The 19,765-nt window shown below is 37.2% G+C and overlaps 1 protein-coding gene across 1 annotated transcript in view; it reads right to left on the reverse strand.

Moving 5' to 3' along the window:
• Positions 1–19,765, reverse strand: part of LOC149795013 (uncharacterized) — a 70,085-nt gene that overhangs the window by 42,192 nt on the left and 8,128 nt on the right. The window contains exons 2-11 of the mRNA XM_089964678.1: positions 16,130–16,203; positions 15,272–15,391; positions 14,343–14,394; positions 7,568–7,717; positions 6,927–7,003; positions 6,487–6,603; positions 5,861–5,918; positions 4,452–4,592; positions 3,553–3,687; positions 2,644–2,784 (exon numbers count right to left, since the gene is read on the reverse strand). Coding sequence (XP_089820804.1) covers positions 2,644–2,784; positions 3,553–3,687; positions 4,452–4,592; positions 5,861–5,918; positions 6,487–6,603; positions 6,927–7,003; positions 7,568–7,717; positions 14,343–14,394; positions 15,272–15,391; positions 16,130–16,203 — 1,065 coding nt within the window. The remainder of the gene's footprint in view (positions 1–2,643; positions 2,785–3,552; positions 3,688–4,451; positions 4,593–5,860; positions 5,919–6,486; positions 6,604–6,926; positions 7,004–7,567; positions 7,718–14,342; positions 14,395–15,271; positions 15,392–16,129; positions 16,204–19,765) is intronic.

Here is a 19,765-nt window from a genome sequence, read left to right on the forward strand (position 1 = left end):
AGAGTAGCGTGAATATAAACACTGACTCTTTTTTATAGTGTGAGTGTATGTGTTTGTGTATAGGATTGTGTGTTTGTAAGTGCTCACGTACGTTTGTGTGGATAGTAGATTAAGATCATGTTTTTTTTTTTGCTGTTTGACGTGCGTGGAGAGTAGATTTGGGGTTTGACTGGATTGCTTTGCGTATGTGAATAGTATATTATTTGTTTAATAAAATTTTTTAGAATAGTGATGGGCAGTATAAAAAAAGTGAGTGAGTGTTTCTTTTAGGTCCGCGCGTTGTTTGGTCATGATCTAGCTAAGATCAATTTTGTTTTAGGGGATGTTTTCCTTCACGTCCGCGCTTTTAGTATAAATTTAACATCACTGGGCAGTCTAGCTACCCTGTTCATTCGTTGACAAGACAATGAATACCACAATTGTGGAAAGAGGAGGAGGAAAGAAGAAAAAAAGAAGAGGAGGAAAAGGAGAGAAGAAATTTCAGAATCCCAGAGACAGAAAATTGTGATTCTGAAGCCACTTATCCCGCCTCTGCACTCCCAAGAAAAAAGGTAAAAGGAGACTGGGGAAGAAGATGTGTGTGTGGTGCCAGGCCAGGAAGGTGCCAGCATTAGATAGGTGCATCTGGAGTTAAAAACAAACAGCCCTTTTCAGGGCTACCCAAACCTTTAGAAAAGAAATAACAATCGATTTGCCAATGTGTGTATGTAGAGTAGTGTGAATATAAACACTGACTCTTTTTTATAGTGAGAGTGTATAAGTTAATGTATATGATTGTGTGTTAATAAGGGCTAGCATAGGTTAGTGTGAATAGTAGATTAGGGTTTCATTTTAATGCTTTGCGTGTGTAAATAGCAGATTAGGGGTTTGTTTATTGATGCTTCACGTATGTGGATAGTAGATCATATGAAATGAGAAAAGTAGGGGATGTTTTCCTTCACGTTCGCGCGTTTTAAGTGATGATCTAGGTAATATCAATTTTGTTTTGGGGGATGTTTTCCTTCACGTCCGCGCTTTCACTATAAGAACCCACAAAGTTTGATGTTGGAACCATTCTAAGGAATAACTGATGCAAAATGACTCAAGTATCAGTTTTATTTAATCTATTGAGAGACATCTATTTTTGGATAATGGATGTAGAATATGTTGTAGGAAGAATAGAAGAGGAATGGAGGCATGGAGATATGAAAGACTTGGTAACCAGTCAAGTTCAAGGCCTAAAGACAGCAAGAGATATCATAGCAGGCATGATAGAAGAAGAAGTCAATAAGTCAAGAGGCTTCATTAACCCACCTTACTTCAGAGTGGGAAGTTTGAAGGAAGCACTGGATCATGTCATCCAAGTCCGGTGCTTCCTAGAAAAGATATTGTACTGGACAGAGTGGAGGAATGTAAAATGGGGGTTGGACAAGATGAAGAAAGGAGAAGATCTGATGAGAAAAGTAATGGAGGAAGAAGTAGAGAAGATTAAAGAGAGATGGAGGGAAGAAAGAAAAGATGAGGAAAACAAAAAGAAAAAGGAAGAGTTTGAGAGGCTTAACAACAATTGGATGAAAATACAGAGGAAGTTTAGAGAGTTGGGCCATCCTGACTGGTTACCGGAGTCAGATATAAAGAAGAAGAAGAAAGGATTATTAGAAAAGATAAGGGGATGGATGAAGAAGTGGAGGAAATAAAAGAAGAAAAAAAAAGAAACCCAAAGGCCCTTTTCAGGGCCACTCATAGGTCTCGAAAAGAGATTGACTTTCCATTGCCTACCCCATTTTTTTTTATAAAAAAAAATAGAGTGACCCAAGACTTTTTTCCCCATGTTCAATTTCCCTTGTCCCTATATCGTCCCACGATTTTTCCCCATGTTAATTAACCTTGTCCCTTGACAGTCCCACGAACTATTGCCTAATGTTAATTCCCCTTGTCCCTATATTGTCCCAGGGGTTTTCTCCATGTTAAATTTACATAGTCCCTATATAGTCCCAGGGGTGTTTTTAATGATAAGTCCCATTGTCCCTGAATCGTCCCTATTCACTACTGATAGGTGATATAAAAATGGAGATAAATAGTTGCCATTGTTATGTCAAACACCTCATGGAAAAAGGGCTTGATCAGTAAATATATTTAAACTTTGTTCACGCAGATTATCGGGTTTATATGAACCTTGTGTTGTATAGATTTTACTGATGTGATGAGCACACAAAGACAGCTAATGTGACAGTACGTACAGATGTAATGAGTACACGTAAAGACAGCTAATGTGACAGTACGTACAGATGTGATGAGCACACAAAGACAGCTAATGTGACAGTACGTACATATGTGATGAGTACACGTAAAGACAGCTAATGTGACAGTACGTACAGATGTGATGAGCACACAAAGACAGCTAATGTGACAGTACGTACAGATGTGATGAGTACACGTAAAGACAGCTGTTGTGACAATAAGTACGTATGAGATGAACACTCAATGACAGCAGATGTAACAATACGTACAGATTTGGTGAGTTTACGTAAAACATCTGACACGACAGTAAGTGCATGTGATATCAACACACATAGGAACAGCTGATATAAAAATACGTGGATATGAGATGAACATACACAAAGAAAGCTGCTCTAGCAATACGTACAGATGAGATGAACGTACCGCTATGTGAAGCATTGTAGTATTTAGGGCAGGTCTCACAACAGTCTTTACTGTTCTGATAGTTGTAGCAGTTGCCTGGTCCAAGGGTGTCATCCATGAGGGCCTTACAACGGGCCGAATTCTTGTCACCGTACGGACAGTCTAAGAAATACATTAAAAATACGTCAACTGATCAATATTTTATGTGATAAACGTCATCAACAGAACACAATTACAAGTATGAGAAAGGATTAAAATGTTTGTGTTATATCTGGAAAGACTCCAGAAACTTGAGATCGGTTTTGTTCAGTCTGATCTTTGGCTCTGCCCAATAATGATGTGTTGCAACCAGTGTTATTTTCTTCTTCTTCTTCGAATTATTTCACGATCTGGATAACAATTCAGTACTGCACTCGTTCTGCACCTTATTAATCTCGGGGTTGATTCCCTCTTCTTGGTTCATTATATCGCACCAAGTTATGTGATTATCGCTTAGTTTTTGGGTTATCTCCATCTCTATGACCCGTTACAATAGCTGAACTGTTAGAGCAATGTTAAGTAATGAAGTTTACATACGTTAAAACTTCAAACACTACCAGAGGACATTTCCAAGCAAGATTACACAAGATTTATTTGTGCTATATTCGACTTACACCACAAAGAAACAACATTACCCCGACATTCCTTGTGCATCTATCTAAATGTCTGTTTGTCTGCCTGTCTCTCTCTCTCTCTCTCTCTCTCTCTCTCTTGCACACACATACAAATACACGTACAAAGAAGTGATTTTATTTATATTTTCTTCCTTCAACTCTAAAAGTACAAAGATAGTGTGTATATACATTGTTATGCATATATAAGACTTAACTAAAACAAAACGTAGAATAAATTTCACACCAAAGTCATCAACATTTCAATATGTAGACATACTTGGGTTACTGACGTTCTTGTGTCTCCCACACGTGTCACAACAGTCTGCATCATGGGCACTGCAGTATTCACTGAAAGAGCTGGCCTCCACTCCTTTCTTACAATCATCTGGCTTCTTGTCTCCATACTTACAACCTTTAGGCAGATGAATATATATGTAGATACATAGGTATATAAGTAGGGAGTCAAGTAGTTAGGAAATGATGTAGATACTATGTAGGTGATCGGTCAGGAAGGTGCATACATAAATACATATATGCATAGTTCAGTAGGTAAGTATGTAGGTACATACATACATACATACTAGCTTTGAAAACCCGAAAAACCCCAAGCTATACTGTTTTGTTCGACTTAGCGATTGTTCGAATTTTCGATGACTAACACATGAGAATGCTTTACAACAGGACTTTAAAAAAATATTCGAAGGATGCAGAGTATTCGAGTAACTGCTGATTGATTTACTGAGATGTTACTGTAAACAAGTGCAGCCATAAAAATTATAGAATTAAAATAGTTACATACAGAAAAATATCTCTCTGCTTTTCTTTAATTCAAGATACGATTCTTTTATACAAAATACTTGATAACTGGTACAATTTGCATATTTTAGCGTAAAAAATGTGAAATTAAATTAAATGGCTATTAGTGGGTCCACATTATGTATAAAAAAGGTACATCTTCTCTAGTAAAAGCCGATATAAATTGTTTATTCATTTATATTTATTTTTCTTATTTTAATTTGAAATGGTGATCCATTCCTACTATGTGCCAATTCTACAGGAAGAGTTAACCAACGCAAACAGACTGACTCATTATTTGATGCTAAAATGCGTTCTTTCTGTGTGTGTGTGTTTGTGTGGGGGGGGGGTGGGGCAGACAGAAAGAGTGAGTCATTTTACTTGGATTTGACTCGTTGGCATAACGTTTGCACGTAGAACAGCAACTCTTGAAGTAGCCTTGTTGCGTGCAGTAAAGGGCCACATTTGGGTACTGAATGTTTGTCTGGCAGAATGCCGGGTAGGCATCACCGTAGAAGCAATCTGATGAATTATTATCAATATCATGGTGAGATCGCTGCTAAGAAATTCATTTAAATCGTACGATAAAAATGCATCACATTGTACAAAGTTTAATTGCAAATTTCGCTATCATTTCTATATTAATTTGCAATACTTGTCGATATTTAAATTTATCAGACCTATTTCTGCTATGGGGCCATCCATAAATGACGTCACGCGATTTTGGCCGATTTTTTTTACCCCCCCCCCCCCCCCGGTCACACATTTTTAAACAAATTCCTTCCCCTCGTCACACATCGTCACAAATGTGTGACCCCCCTCCCCCCCCCCCAGGTGCGTGACGTCATTTATAGACGGTCCCTATGGTATGACCGAGTAGTTTCTAAGATGTAACTAGGTTGCATTTAAAATTCAATGAAACCAGTATTACAAGAAATATTATTCCCCCCGCCCCACCTCCGAAATTACGTTATATCAGTTATCAGACACTCGCTTGTTATTGATAGTATATATTATACAATTGTACATTAATATATGTACTTTTGCTTTATCCAGTAATATGCAGCAATATTACATCATAACGGAAGGTAATATACTTGGAAATGATGTCACAGCTATTCTGATTGTTGGTTCAAATACATCCATAAAGCGTTGTATTGTAACATGGAAAAATATCGAAGTAATCAAAGCAAATATCATTTGACTGATTTCACTATTTTCTTAAACTACATTGTAATGATGGCGTTTTGCTGTACAAACTGCGCCCAAAGGAAACAAAACTAGGAAATAACTGTTTACAAACCTAGCACCCACTACAAAAGGGAATATATTTTACCCGTACTGATTTTAGCTGCCTTCGAGGAAAGTTGTTTTTTATAGGGATATGATTGGCTGGCTGGCCTGGATTACTAATGACTAGATATTGATACATGTTGATTGACAGATATAGCTTGAAATGTGTTATTCAACTGGATAATTTAGTCGATACCCGACTGATCACTTAACAATGTCTACTGGTTGTAAAGGACTAGGCTAATTATTTAAGCCAGTCAACTATGAGAAAAAATTTCAGATTTTGATTATAATTGTAGATATATTCATTTTACATATGCAACCAGCTGGTTTCCAAAACTCGGCATTTCAGCTGGTCCGGTAGCGTTTTGCACGCTACACCGGCAATGCGATGATGGGGATGGAGTAACCAGGTTTTTACAGGGCCTTGAAAAACCGCAGTAGAGTTTTTAGATTTCCAAGTTGGGTAAATTAGAAAACTTTTATAAAAATGTTACCGTTCCCGGGGTCAGCCGGTGCAGAACTAGATATGACGCAAACTCCTCCGACACACCACTGAAATAATTACGAATGACAAAATTGGTTAACAAGTTCAACCCAACATGCATTATGTAAAGACCGACCAAGCTAATAATTGTGAGTCATTACAATCTTTATACAACCATTCAAATTCAGACGATGCTAAGCGCCGGTGGTCACACATTTACCTGTATAAAGGACAAACGGACAGCTAGTCGCCATTTTCATCAACGCATAGTGTGATCAGTCAGCATACATAACTAACATTGGCACTCACACAAACCATTTTTCCATTCATTTCATATACGCATGTTAACTGATGTTTTCTGGCGATTCGTGGGTTTATTTAACTGTTATACACAGTATATCGGTGTTCAGTTACGTAATAAAAACTTATATTTAATAAGCTAGATCATTTTATTTAAGTTTGGAACATTAATAACGCCAAAACGTTAAGGCTTTTGATATATAGATAAAGCGATATTTGTACTGCATTATGTAAGTGTAGAGGCAGTAAAAACATTCAGATGATATTAAAGTAAAAAATGGTCCATTTTTCTTTCTTTTCTTTTCTTTTTTTCTTTAAAATGCATGTCTTACATACCTTGCCCGGTGCGCACGGGGTACCGTCATCCGCCCCTTGAGGGACACATGTGCCTATCTTGTCATCATAACAAGACATTGATTTGCATATCGACTCGTATGAACCGCTGTATTCATTCTAAAAATAAATATATTTTTAACAGTCTGCAATCACGACGTCCAAGAATCTCTCTCTCTCTCTCTCTCTCTCTCTCTCTCTCTCTTATATACAAGCAAAGCACATTTAACTCAAACATTAGCATTTTACTCACACGCGTAATTTTTTTTTTTTGTACAAATAATTTAGATCAATTTAAAGTTTCGTTGTGCTGTCTGCAATTAATTCTTCTTCCTCTATTAGGCTTTGGGGAATTTTCGTTTACAAATTGGTCTTGTGAAATCAACAAAAATATATCGGGATGTAAAATATACTGCAAGATAATGTATGTAAAGGGAAAATACCCTGCAGAAGCTGGATTTGGATCCAAACATGTCGACACATTGGTCATTTGGACTCCGCGCCGGCCCGATAAATCTGTCTGGAAATAATCATTAGAAATTTTCACAACAACAGCTCGGTGGATTTCGTTTTATTTATACTCCTAAAAACACTCCTTTACGGTGTTCATCATTTCTTTCTTGTGAAAAGGTAGTTCCTGTAAATACAATCGTACCGAATCTGTTGATTCGAATATATATGTACCACCTCAAGACAGTGAATAGAGAACGTGAAGTTAAGAGTTCCTCTTGCACGGCAAAGAAATGTTCAAATTAGCTAAATGTATATGAAGGTGCATTTATATATACATGTATATGTATGTTTATATATATATATATATATATATATATATATATATATATATATATATATATATATATATATATATATATATATATATATATATATATTTATTTATTTATTTATTTATTTATAGATTTAAATGTTTAGTGCATATCATGCGTTTGGCGTGGAAAGTCACAACGCTCTCCAGTAACATTAAATTATCCATTGTGTCTATTGAATAGAAGATAATTTACAAAATTATTATTCAAAATATTACGTTTTAATAAGTATAACAGAGGAAAGCACGTGCATTGTTTACCTGGCGTCGGATGATCCACAGTGGGACACGTGTCACAACACCATGTATTATTTATAAGCGGATCATAGCAACTGCTGCTTCTGGCTTCCACCAGTCCTGTACAGTTCTGTCCATTCTTCAGCACCAGTGTGTCCCCGAGTGGACAAGAATCTGCACGCATATACAGTATTTAAAACATAACAATTTAAAAAAATAACCTGCATGAATAATAAATGTTGATTTTATTTTGTATACAATTATATTCTTGCTATTACGAAATCCATATTAACTGATCGCCAAGTTATAAATAGGTCATAGACCACATTTACAACGTATGAACTGATTGTCCAGGTCGCGAGGTCAGTTTTTTCTTTTGTTGGCAAATTTCAGACGCTTATATGACAGTCTATCATTCTTCCATTACTGAAAATATTGCATGTTTCTAATAATAGTAATTAATGGTATTAATGACAAGAGGCATAACTCAAATTTCCTAAAATGGAATAAATGTGACACGTTATATAATTACTTCTGATTGATTGGTGGCTAGTAGTAGTAAAAGTACTATGATAAAAATCTGTTTCAGTACAATAATGTCTCTAAAGAAGTTCATGCATGTCAGCTATTGACAGTGGTTTCATACACATCGATTTCATGTCTATCAAATATCTACGGTGATTTCACACACACTATATACGGTAGTGATTTCATACAGATCAGACATGTACGGGTTTTAAAATTATTTTTGTTTTACACTGTGGTGATTTCATACATGTCAGATATCCACGGTGATTTCACACATATCATATACCATGGTGATTTCACATATACTATATACCATGGTGATTTCATATATATATATATATATATATATATATATATATATATATATATATATATATATATATATATATATATATATATATATATATACAGGTTATCACATTTATTTTGTTATCCCATGGTGATTTCATACATATCAGATATCCATGGTGATTTCACACATATCGTATACTACAGTGATTTCATACAGATCAGATATATACGATGATTTACCGCATGTTACATACCATAGTGATTTCGCACATACCATATACCATAGTGATTTCATACAGATCAGATATATACGGTTATTTCACACATATTACATAAAATGGTGATTTCATATGGTGTGATGTGATTTGGATTTTAACGCAACTTTAACAATTTTTCAGTCATATCCCTACGATGTCTGCAATGTGGCAATTTATAGTGATGTCTAGCACTGGGGGCATCATACCGCAGACATGTAGCATGATGTTCCACCCAGTCACATTATCCTGACACCAGGCCGACCAGTCCTAATACTAACCTGTTAATGCTGAGCGCCAAGCGAGGCAGCTGTTAGTACCATTTTTGTAAGTCTTTGGCATGACTCGGCCGGGGATCGAACCCACGACCTCCTGCATCGAGTTAAACACTTGGAAAGTATAATTTTAAAAATGGAAAACTGGATGTAATAACATAAATAATAATGCCCAATCAGCCTAATAATATATATATATATATATATATATATATATATATATATATATATATATATATATATATATATATATATATATATATATATATATATATATATATGTATGTATGTATGTATGTATGTATGTATGTATGTATGTATGTATATATATATATATATATATATATATATATATATATATATATATATATATATATATATATATATATATCCACGGTGACTTAATACTTATTATATATTCATGGAGATTTCATACAGATCATATATCCACGATAAGTGCATACTTATATTTGTGATTTAAACAAGGGAGACAATTTATACGTTTAGTTCAACTAGTAATCGCTAAGCAAGGCTAGATAAAAAAATCTGCGAGAATCACTAGCTAATTGGCTGGCAAGATCTGCGATGAAAGGCAAATTAATGTTGGGGGCTGGGTAATTAATCGGCCGATACTTATTATTATAATAATGGAGTCAATGTATTATAGCCGAAAGGGATACTGGCGGGGTAGGGCTGCTATTAGTAAACTTGCTGACGCTGCAGGTGTTACACGTGCTGCAGATGCAGATTGGTTAGGACGACAGGTAATATGGCATATTTATCTACCACCCCCTAAACAAATTCAATATGGACATTTTGTTGTCAGTACCCCCAATGAAGTTCATCAGGCCGATATTTTGTTTTTACTCAATGATACTAGTAAAGTAGCAAAACTAGCCATTCCGCTAACGGATCACGTACATATAAATATGCATTAACTGTTGTTGATGTTGCAAGTAGATACAAAGAATCAAATCCGTTATTAACTAAAACAGCAACCGAAGTTGCATCTGCCTTTGAACGAATTTATCGACGAGGGCCTCTGCAATGGCCCCAGTTACTGCAGGTTTATCCTGGCAAAGAATTTCTTGGTGCAGTAACGTCGATGATGAAACAACATAACATCAAAATCAGACGAGGGTACACTACGTTTCATTGTGATCAGGCAATCGTTGAACGATTTAATCGAACAACTTGCCGACCGATTATTTGGATATTAAAAAGCTCAAGAAATGTCCTCAAGCACAAGATCTCGTGAATGTGTTACAAGAGTGCCAAGTGTGATAACCGTATTAAATAAAGAAATCACACGTGGAATTTCTATGAAACCCATCGATGCAATCACGAAAAACTCATACCATTACAACGACATGACTCTTTCTCAAAACAACCAGTACTCGGTAATGTGACTATCAGATATTTATATGAAGCTGGAGAGCTTGAAGGAGGAGGTAAGCAAAAGAGCGACTGATCCAGTCTGGAGTGTAACCGCACATAAAATTTACAGCGTGGTAAGATCCATGGGTAGACATGCAATCTACAGATCAGATTCAACTGCTTCTCAACGTGAATTTGTCCGTGAACATTTACAAGTAATTCCTGGAGATATTAAATTACCATCGCCTTCCCGAAAGTGAAAGTTTCACTGACCCCCAGGGAGCTAGAGCCTCGACATCTAATACACTCAAGACGGATCAGCATCACATTTTCACGTGTATGGCCACGACTACGAATAATTCTATCCACGGTAAATTGTCTTGGATTATTAATCAAAAACTGCTGCCTTAACATTACTGCGTTACAGCTCGCACAGTGATTATTTTGTTGTTGTCATAGCGTCATGATCATCGACACATCAAGATCAAACTCACATTCCTTTGTTTTTTTTTTTTGGGGGGGGGGTCACTTCATTCATACTCAGCTTATTTTTTTCCTTATTTCCTTATTATAATATCATCGCCATTGCCCCGATTTTGATCCTTGTCCACAATGGTGCAGTTATCGATGGATAACTCTTGAATAAATTCAGGGATAACCCTCGGTAGCTGAGACATTTTCGTAACTATTGACACTGCTAGATAAACTTAATTTGACCATTGACACTGCTAGATAAACTTAATTTGACCATTGACACTGCTAGATAAACTTAATTTGACCATTGACACTGCTAGATAAACTTAATTTGACCATTGACACTGCTAGATAAACTTAATTTGACCATTCGAAACGGTCATCGATAATCCAAATCGTAGTATCAGAAATTGTTTCAGCTCTTTCTTTGACTCAGCACAAACATATCATTGTTCATAAAAATATTAATCGTGTTCAACTTCGTCGATAATGCGATGAGTCTCTTTGTGTAAATTTGACAATGATTTTTCATTTATCATGGATAATCCAAGTTACATCGCCTCTGTGGTCGACGGCAACGATAAATTATATTCAGAAAAAAATATCTTTTTCCGTCCTGTAAATAATCCACGATTTTTGCTGCTCGTTGCTCGTTTATGGTAGCATCTATGAGAGTAGTGTCCTTGTCATCCGACATGGGTCTGGCTGTCAATGTTGACCACACATGAATTTCCCCATCACGGCTAAAGTCGTTATTGGACCCGCGAGTTATCTTTATTACACGACCCTATCTCGCACATAAAGACTGATCGATAGGACTTCATTTCTCGTGTCCAAAATATAATTGGTTTGGTCTGTGAGGCGAAAGTGTATACTGGATTTACGGAAACTAGATTAATTAGGTGGCCGGAGGGGTGGCTTTGTGGTAAAGGAATAAAGAATATATCCTTGGGCTGCTTGTTTTTCAAGGTCTGCGTGATAGCTTCCATCGACCATATTGGCAAGTGAGTTGATATATATCGTGGAAGTGATTGCGACAACACCAGGGGATATACGTCGTCCACCCCGGTTTGAGTCGTTATTGTGTTTGAGTATCGGTGCTGTGTCCAAACATTTCATCCATGATTCAATACTCGCGGGAAGATATTTATCGATGATATTGTTGAGTTGGGTTGGGGTTTTTCGCTCTTCAATGTCAAATCTTTCTATTTTGAAAGTTGGCAACGCTTCCTCGGTGACCTTACAGTACTCGATAAACAACCTTTTGGTTAAAATTTCGAGCTCAGTTTGGTGTATGAGGACCCCGTGCATATAATCAAAATAAGCACCATATTTAGATGCTGCATCCTCGCAACGATTTGTTGCTTTAGATAATCGTTGGGATATTCATTTACGTAATTGGAAAACAATTGCAACATCGAATCTGTCCCCTGATTGTACTAACTAGCATCCCGGTCAAGAAATTCGCTAAAATTTGTGTCAGAGTAACGGCCGTCTTTTTTTCTCGTCCAACATTAACCCACGTGGAAATACGTGGAAGAGGTGCAGTACCAGTGACATCCATAGACCGGTCTTCGAGTATGTTGTATTGATCTATGAGCGACCACGGGTAGAAATGCAGATAATTTGGCTCTTTTAAAAATACCCTCTCATTTGTCTGATAGTCAGTACGCTGTGGTTGTGGCAGTGGTGCTGGTGCTGGGGGCGCCACTTCTGACCATCCTAATACAATTCGAATCGATGATTGATAGTAATCAACGGCATACTCGGGGTTGGATATTTCTAACTCAGCACTTATCGTTGACTCTTGTACACTTATTGCATTTTTTTATTCTCGCCCTGTGATGGATTTAATTCGACGTTAAAATTTATCATTAATTTGTTCGATTTTATAATTACCTGTGGGAATGCCGGTTTACCAATCGGGGGTTCCATCGTTGAGATTTTTATACGCAAATACCAGTGAATTATTGGCGGGTAATCAACCAAACGATTTTGATCTAATATTGGGCCAACTAATGTACACTCGCAATTGGGCAAGTGCTATTTCAAGAGACCTACCGCTCGGTGCTCGAATCGGTGTAGGAAAACTAATGTAAAATTCTGGTTGTGTTGACGCCGCTGATATCATTGTAGTGGTGGACGGTGCTGTATTCGCAGCTATTTGTTCTAGTAATACTCGAATTTTACGGTCTGCCATCGCCATTTATTACATTTTATACCCTTGATTCTAACCGAGGTCTTCCCGCATTCCCTAAAGGTGGAGGAGGCACGGGGGGGGGGGGGGGGGGGGCGGCACCACCAATTGCGTGATAGTAAATTTTAGTCATCGTATCAAATTCGCAGTCAGTAATTCTAACGTCATTCAACGCCGACCTAATCAGCGATGATAATCTGGTGTACGCATGTGTTGCCGTTGATAGCAACTCTGTATACTCGTGTAATTTATCAGTCGCGCATGTCCATAATTTCTTGGCGATGATATTAGCAACGCCTGTTATAACAGCCAGACCGATTCACATTACTGGGGCTGTCACGTAGGTGGCGGATAATGTGCCAGTTAACGTCATCGTTCCTGCAAATGTGGCTGATGCAGCGTAGACAACAATGTCAATAAGCACGATACGTCGTCGCTATTTTTTTAATTTTGTTTTGCTGTATACGCGTCGATGATATCGCTCAGCGATCGCGGCCAGTCATGGGGGTGGACATTATACGAGTAACTAATACTCTAAGTGACCAATGGAGGCGCTGATGCTACAAATTCCAAACATCACCAGTAAGTGGTTGCGATTAATTTTTATAATTGGGGTGTAGTATACATGTTTCTTCGGGGTTTTGATTTAATTCGATTGTCACAGTTCCAGAAAATTCATCGATTGAATGGCGCCATGGGTACCTTGTAAATATCCTAAATTTTGCAGCACTAAACACGGAAGGCTGTACAGACCAGTGGCCGTAGCGGTATATTTGAGGGTAATATTTTGCTGTGACCATGTTGCGAGTCCTGATGCTACTGTGTATGGAACGTTGATGGGCGGAATCGTATGCGGGACATTAATCGCTTTTTTTTTTCTTTGATTATTGCTAGTTTAATGTTGGCCACCATTGGATTTCCAAAGAACTCAACGTCGACTCTATTTATGGTTCTGCGAAAATATGTAAACGCGGTCACGTGAGTGGGATAATTTGATCTAAAATTAGCTAATCGGTCATTAAGTGCCATTAACGTAGTCCTCATCGCATTGTCATTGTTGTAGACTTATAATGTTGTTGCAGAGTCGTCGCCTGAGTCTGGTTCTCTCACATTAACATTTTTTTTCTATTTCATACTGAGTTCGCCGGCCATCGTGTCACCGGCCGATTGTACACACTTGGCAACACTTTTTATAATCTCGTTTCTGATAGCTGCGATTGATACAATGAAAAGGCCACCCTATTCAAAGTCAGTTAGAAATTCTAAATCAACGAATTAAATCACTAAGTTCTGTGCATTTGTTTATCACATTAAAGGTTTTCGTTATTAAAATCGGGGGGTTGGGGTTTGAGTTTACAAACAAACGTGGATTTATGCAAAAACAGTTATAAATTTGATCTTACCAGAAGTTTCTGGAGCAGCCTCGGAATGTGTACACGAGCCACGAACACACCACTAAAACAAGATAATAATAGTAAGAATAATAATGGAAACTAGATAAATATTTGTAAATCATGTTTGCAACCACAATCAATAAATTTAGATTAAAGTTTGGAAAATTTGTATGATGGCAAGAAAATCTAATCAGCTAATCGACACATGCGTACAAATATGCAAACCACATTCTTTTGTTGTTTTTGCCTAATGGTGCTAACAACGTTTTTGTCAAAATACTCAAAGTTAAAAAAATTAAAGTAATGTCTTCAAAATTTAGAAAGAAATGCTTTAATGGACAGAAAATCTTATTATGGTCATCAGCATATAAATTCAAACATGCCTATCACACGAGTGGCTTTGTTTCGCTGTGCTAAGAAGTTCTTTTTGCTTTTAAAAAAGTATTAATTAGTAATGGCATTCTAATCTAATCAGGTCGTCTACACAAATGAGCCTACCAAATTTAGTTGAACACTTATAGCGCATTTTAACAACCTTGCTAAGAAGTGTCTCGAGACGGAAGGAGAAAAGGACGTTCAGAACGAAATCGAGATGTTCCCGCTGCAAGCATTGGCATAATCAGGATGACTAGTACAACGGCGACGATGATGATGGTGATGAAGACTTCTATGCTACTGCTGCTGATGACAACGTCGATTATTATTATTAGAACAAAAACGTCGATTTCATTAATGCCGGTGATTTTCTCATTGTAACGTTATTTATCAATTGGGAAAGGAACCCGATAGTAGGTATTGCTTGTTTACTTTGGTATTTAATATTTTGTTTCTATACATTCATTATACTCATGTCAAATACAAACATTCATGTGACAAGTAAATCTTACTAATTCGCATTTATAAATCTTATAGACATTTAAGCTGAATTGATATATCACCTTTTTATTTCCACATATAGTTCTGTCCGGCGGTGTCGTGTGGAAGACGCACTTGTCGTGCACTGCATCGTAACAGTACATAGAGCTACATAAATAATTGTATCCTGTAGAGTATGATGCCTGAAAAGGACAATCAATCAATCAGTCAATCAATCAATCAATCGATTTATGGGACTGAACAAAAGTCAGGCCATGAGATAAATTTCGTAAAGTTTTCAATAGCATTATACTGCATTTACTATTGCGTAACATCTTTTTATAATATAAAATTAACATTTCTTTCTATATATTTATCTAAAATAAAGGTCGCAGCAATACATAAATACTGCTCAATTGTGTCAAGCCGATTAGACGGGCAATGCAAATCTCTTATCCACTCATATGTTTGTTTGTATGTACGTCCCTCTACAACAAATATTTTCTTTAGAATCTTACTAGTGTGCATCAAATGTCTGTTGTATATCACAGTCACACCTTTCCGAATGAAATGACCATACGAAATATGACATAGATGTTATCTCATGCTGAGATGGATATAACACGCATCGTTCATTTCTCGCAACAAATTAAAAATTCCGTTTATACCTATCGAATATCGTATTAAATGGAATCGCGTGATTGCCACGCCTCTTAAACTCGCATTCATGAAAACGAGGGTGAATTTTCGAATTTAAAATAAATACGTTTGAAGCTTAGTGCTCAGGATCGCATTGTTGGCATATGGGTCCTCCAGGAAATCGCTGACAATTTCAGGTCTTGGGGCAGATTAGAAGTTCCTAGAGGGCCCACCAGACCATGGGGTCCACTTGGACATTCTCTGGGTATCAGTATGGTCCACAATATGTATTCGATACTTACTCTACATAAATAAGACCTGTTGCCTAAGGTCTCTTGGCATACCTCGTCTGCAGTTCTCATACGAGGCAGCGCACCTGGAATTGAAAATAGGAAGAATAAATACAAATATACAAAACGTGAGAGCATTTGGCATATTTAATACCCAATATCCTTTCTCGCCTAATGTAAATATTTCATTTTTTATTTATTGTGTATGAGGAAACATTTCAAATTACTATTTTAAGCATTCAAGGCATTTATCAAAGACTATTATTTATTTGGTATACCTAATCGCCTGTCTTTAAGACAAGTCAGTTGCTATCTAACACAATTAGCCTTGGCTCAGCTAGAGTTCACATTTTTCTATCGACATATTTGTATCCATGCGTAAATAACCTGATTAGAAGTTTGCATCCATACGTAGATAATCTAACTTGAATTTTGTATCCATATCTAGATAACCTGATTAGAATTCTGTATCCATATGTTGATAACCTAACTTGAATTTTGTATCCATATCTAGATAACCTGATTAGAATTCTGTATCCATATGTTGATAACCTAACTTGAATTTTGTATCCATATCTATATAACCTAATTAGAATTCTGTATCCATGTGTAGATAACCTGATTAGAATTCTGTATCCATATGTTGATAACCTTATTCGAATTTCGTATCCATACGTAAAAAGCCTGATTAAAATTTTGTATCTATATTTAGATAGTCTGATTAGAATTTCAGGTACTAAAGTCTTGTTTTACCCTTACTTCTTACACAATTGTTAATTGTCGGGGACTTTTTCCCTCTCCCGAAAAACGAAATTTGTAACACAGTCAACAAAAAAAAAATACTTTACGTGGGAAACTTTTTTTGTTGTTGTTGAAAAACCGCTTGTTAGCATGAAAAAGCGAAAACCACTTCACACTGTCAACTGAAATTTTTTAGATTTAGTTTTGTACACGTTATTAGGCTGATTGGGCATTATTATTTATGTTATTACATCCAGTTTTCCATTTTTAAAATTATACTTTCTAAGTGTTTAACTTGATGCAGGAGGTCGTGGGTTCGATCCCCGGCCGAGTCATGCCAAAGACTTACAAAAATGGTACTAGCAGCTGTCTCGCTTGTCGCTCAGCATTAAGAGGCTAGTGTTAGGACTGGTCGGCCAGGTATCAGGATAATGTGACTGGGTGGGACATCATACTACATGTCTGCGGCATGATGCCATAGTGCTAGACATCACTATAAACTGTCACACTGCAGACATCGTAGCGATATGACTGCAAAATTGTTAAAGTTACGTTAAAAATCCAAATCACACACGCTTCATTCCATACACTCAGCCGCTCTCAGGTGTCATATAACAACATCCAGTGTCTCACCAATTGTACGTTGACGGCGCTCAAATATACAAATCAAGCTGCCCAACTGAAGTCCATGCTACCATCTAAGGCGCAAAGAGTTGCATTTCTGATGTGAAGTCATGGAAGACATGTAACAAGCTGCAGATGAATGACGATAAAACTGAATCCATTTTGATCACCACAGAAATACTTTCTCATTCACATTCTTTACATCAAACAATAAGTATCAAAAATGCCAATATTAAATTCACTCTAGCTAGTACTCTCTCATTACATTACCATTCCCAGTTTGTATGGTACCGATTATCCTGCCAATACAAGGGCTGCATTTGTTAACAACGGAATCATGGCGCTGTTGAACAGTGATAGTTATTCCATCGATGGAAAGGAAATGAAATCAATTCTTGATAACGTCGATGTTGCCACGACGATTTTCGGACTTGCCAGATACAGCGATAATTTAATACTAATATTAGTACCCCTACTCCAACCTTGTGGACGGGGTACTAACATTAGCTTATATGTGTCAATGGAGCAAGCCGGGTGTGATTCACACCCGGTGCTCTTTTTAGCCTAATATCAGCAATTCGAACATATTCCTTGCATATAATGAAACAAATTAAGCAGTCCTCTTACTTAATACCGGAAGTATCGCAAATAACAGCGTAGAATATCCAAACGTGGTCTCGCGTTATCTGTCATGGCGGACACGGTGAGGTTAGTGTAACCATGCCAATTTATTTTATCGTGTAAGGGTTTAATACATTCAAAATACGCCAAACTTCTTTCACAACATTATTATTCTTATGTAGTAGATTTCTACACTTTTTGTTTTTCTGACTTTAGTGATGATTTTGTTTTTGCTCCATTACATTGTATAGGATCAGTTCGTTGCCTCAACCACAACAAATCAAGTTGAGACTAAGACAACGTAGCCAAACTATGATTATGCTGAATCGGCTGGTCCAGCTATGATGTTTATCAAGGATACAGCTGCTAATGCGAATTCTCAACACTATTCAATTAAGTGACCTCAAAATTTTGCATACGACGATGGCACATTTAATAACAGATTCGCACAGCGTCAAGGAAAACTTCGTGGAGCCTCGTTACGTTTTTCATGAGCATTTTAAATTCGTCACATACATTATTTGGTTTGTGCAGAGATGTTCGCTGGGCTATTTTTGGATCCAGGCATACAGTCACACTAACTCGTAACAACTCCATCGATGCAACTTGGCGTGATGGAACTGCCGATGATGGTAGAGATGTATTAACACTGTGGATACATGTGTTATCTCTTTCACTGTGGACAGAATCACGTTTGCTGTCGTTTGTGCGGTCGGGAACCGCTTAAACGCTGTCGTTTCTCGCGCATACCACAAAAGTTTGTGTGGCAATAAGTACTCAAGATGGTCCTACCGGATCAAAGCGTGTTATAGGCGTTACAACTTATAAATGTGGCCCCGAGTGGCCGAGTGGTCTAAAGCGCTCACCGTTACGAATCACTGCAATCTCACCTTTGCGTGGGTTCGAGTCTCGGGCTCGGCAAATGTGCGTACGTGAGAAAGCTTGCCAGTAGCTTCTTGTGGGTCGGTGGTTCTTTCCGGGGTTTTTCCAGGTGCTTCCTCCACTATTTATACTGGCCACCATGTATAGCATATCTTGTGTTGAAAAATAGCGTTAAACCCTATAATAACAACAACAAATTACAAATGACCAAACTCAGTAAAACGGTTAAACGGTCATCAGGAACATTCGGAAGAAATCGACTACACATCAATCTGTCATACCGAATGTGCATATCCCAATCTGTGGTCGTATATGGACTGGCACCAAAACGTTGACACTGATGAACATGACTCCATTACACAGTACTCGATTTGTTAGATGTCATTAGAGCACATAGAGTTGTTCAGGTAATCTTTTTTTTTTTATTTTTGGAGAGGGACATAATTTTGTATGCACGTGTCGATGTTGCTGGTACTAATTGCAGATGTGATGCTGTGACTCTTTCTGACAAGAATGTTGTTGGAGGGTGCGAGTGGACGAATGAGGATCCTTGATGCGCCTATGGAAAATTCATAGAATTTTTATCAGATTCATAATTGATCCTACTACGTCATTAAATAACATAACGAAAATAACACCTCAGTGTTATTAAAATTATCTAAGTCAAAGGTGATGCCCTTGTGAAAGACCTGTGGAATATTTCAATTCTTTTAAGCGATTTCAGCGTTACTAGCAGCAGCGGCTCCAGTGGTTGCAAAAGCGGCCTCGTTTGGAGCTGCC

The sequence above is a fragment of the Sinohyriopsis cumingii genome, chromosome 7 (genome assembly GCF_028554795.1).
Source record: "Sinohyriopsis cumingii isolate HCF-2022 chromosome 7, ASM2855479v2, whole genome shotgun sequence".
Taxonomy (NCBI): Eukaryota; Metazoa; Mollusca; class Bivalvia; order Unionida; family Unionidae; genus Sinohyriopsis; species Sinohyriopsis cumingii.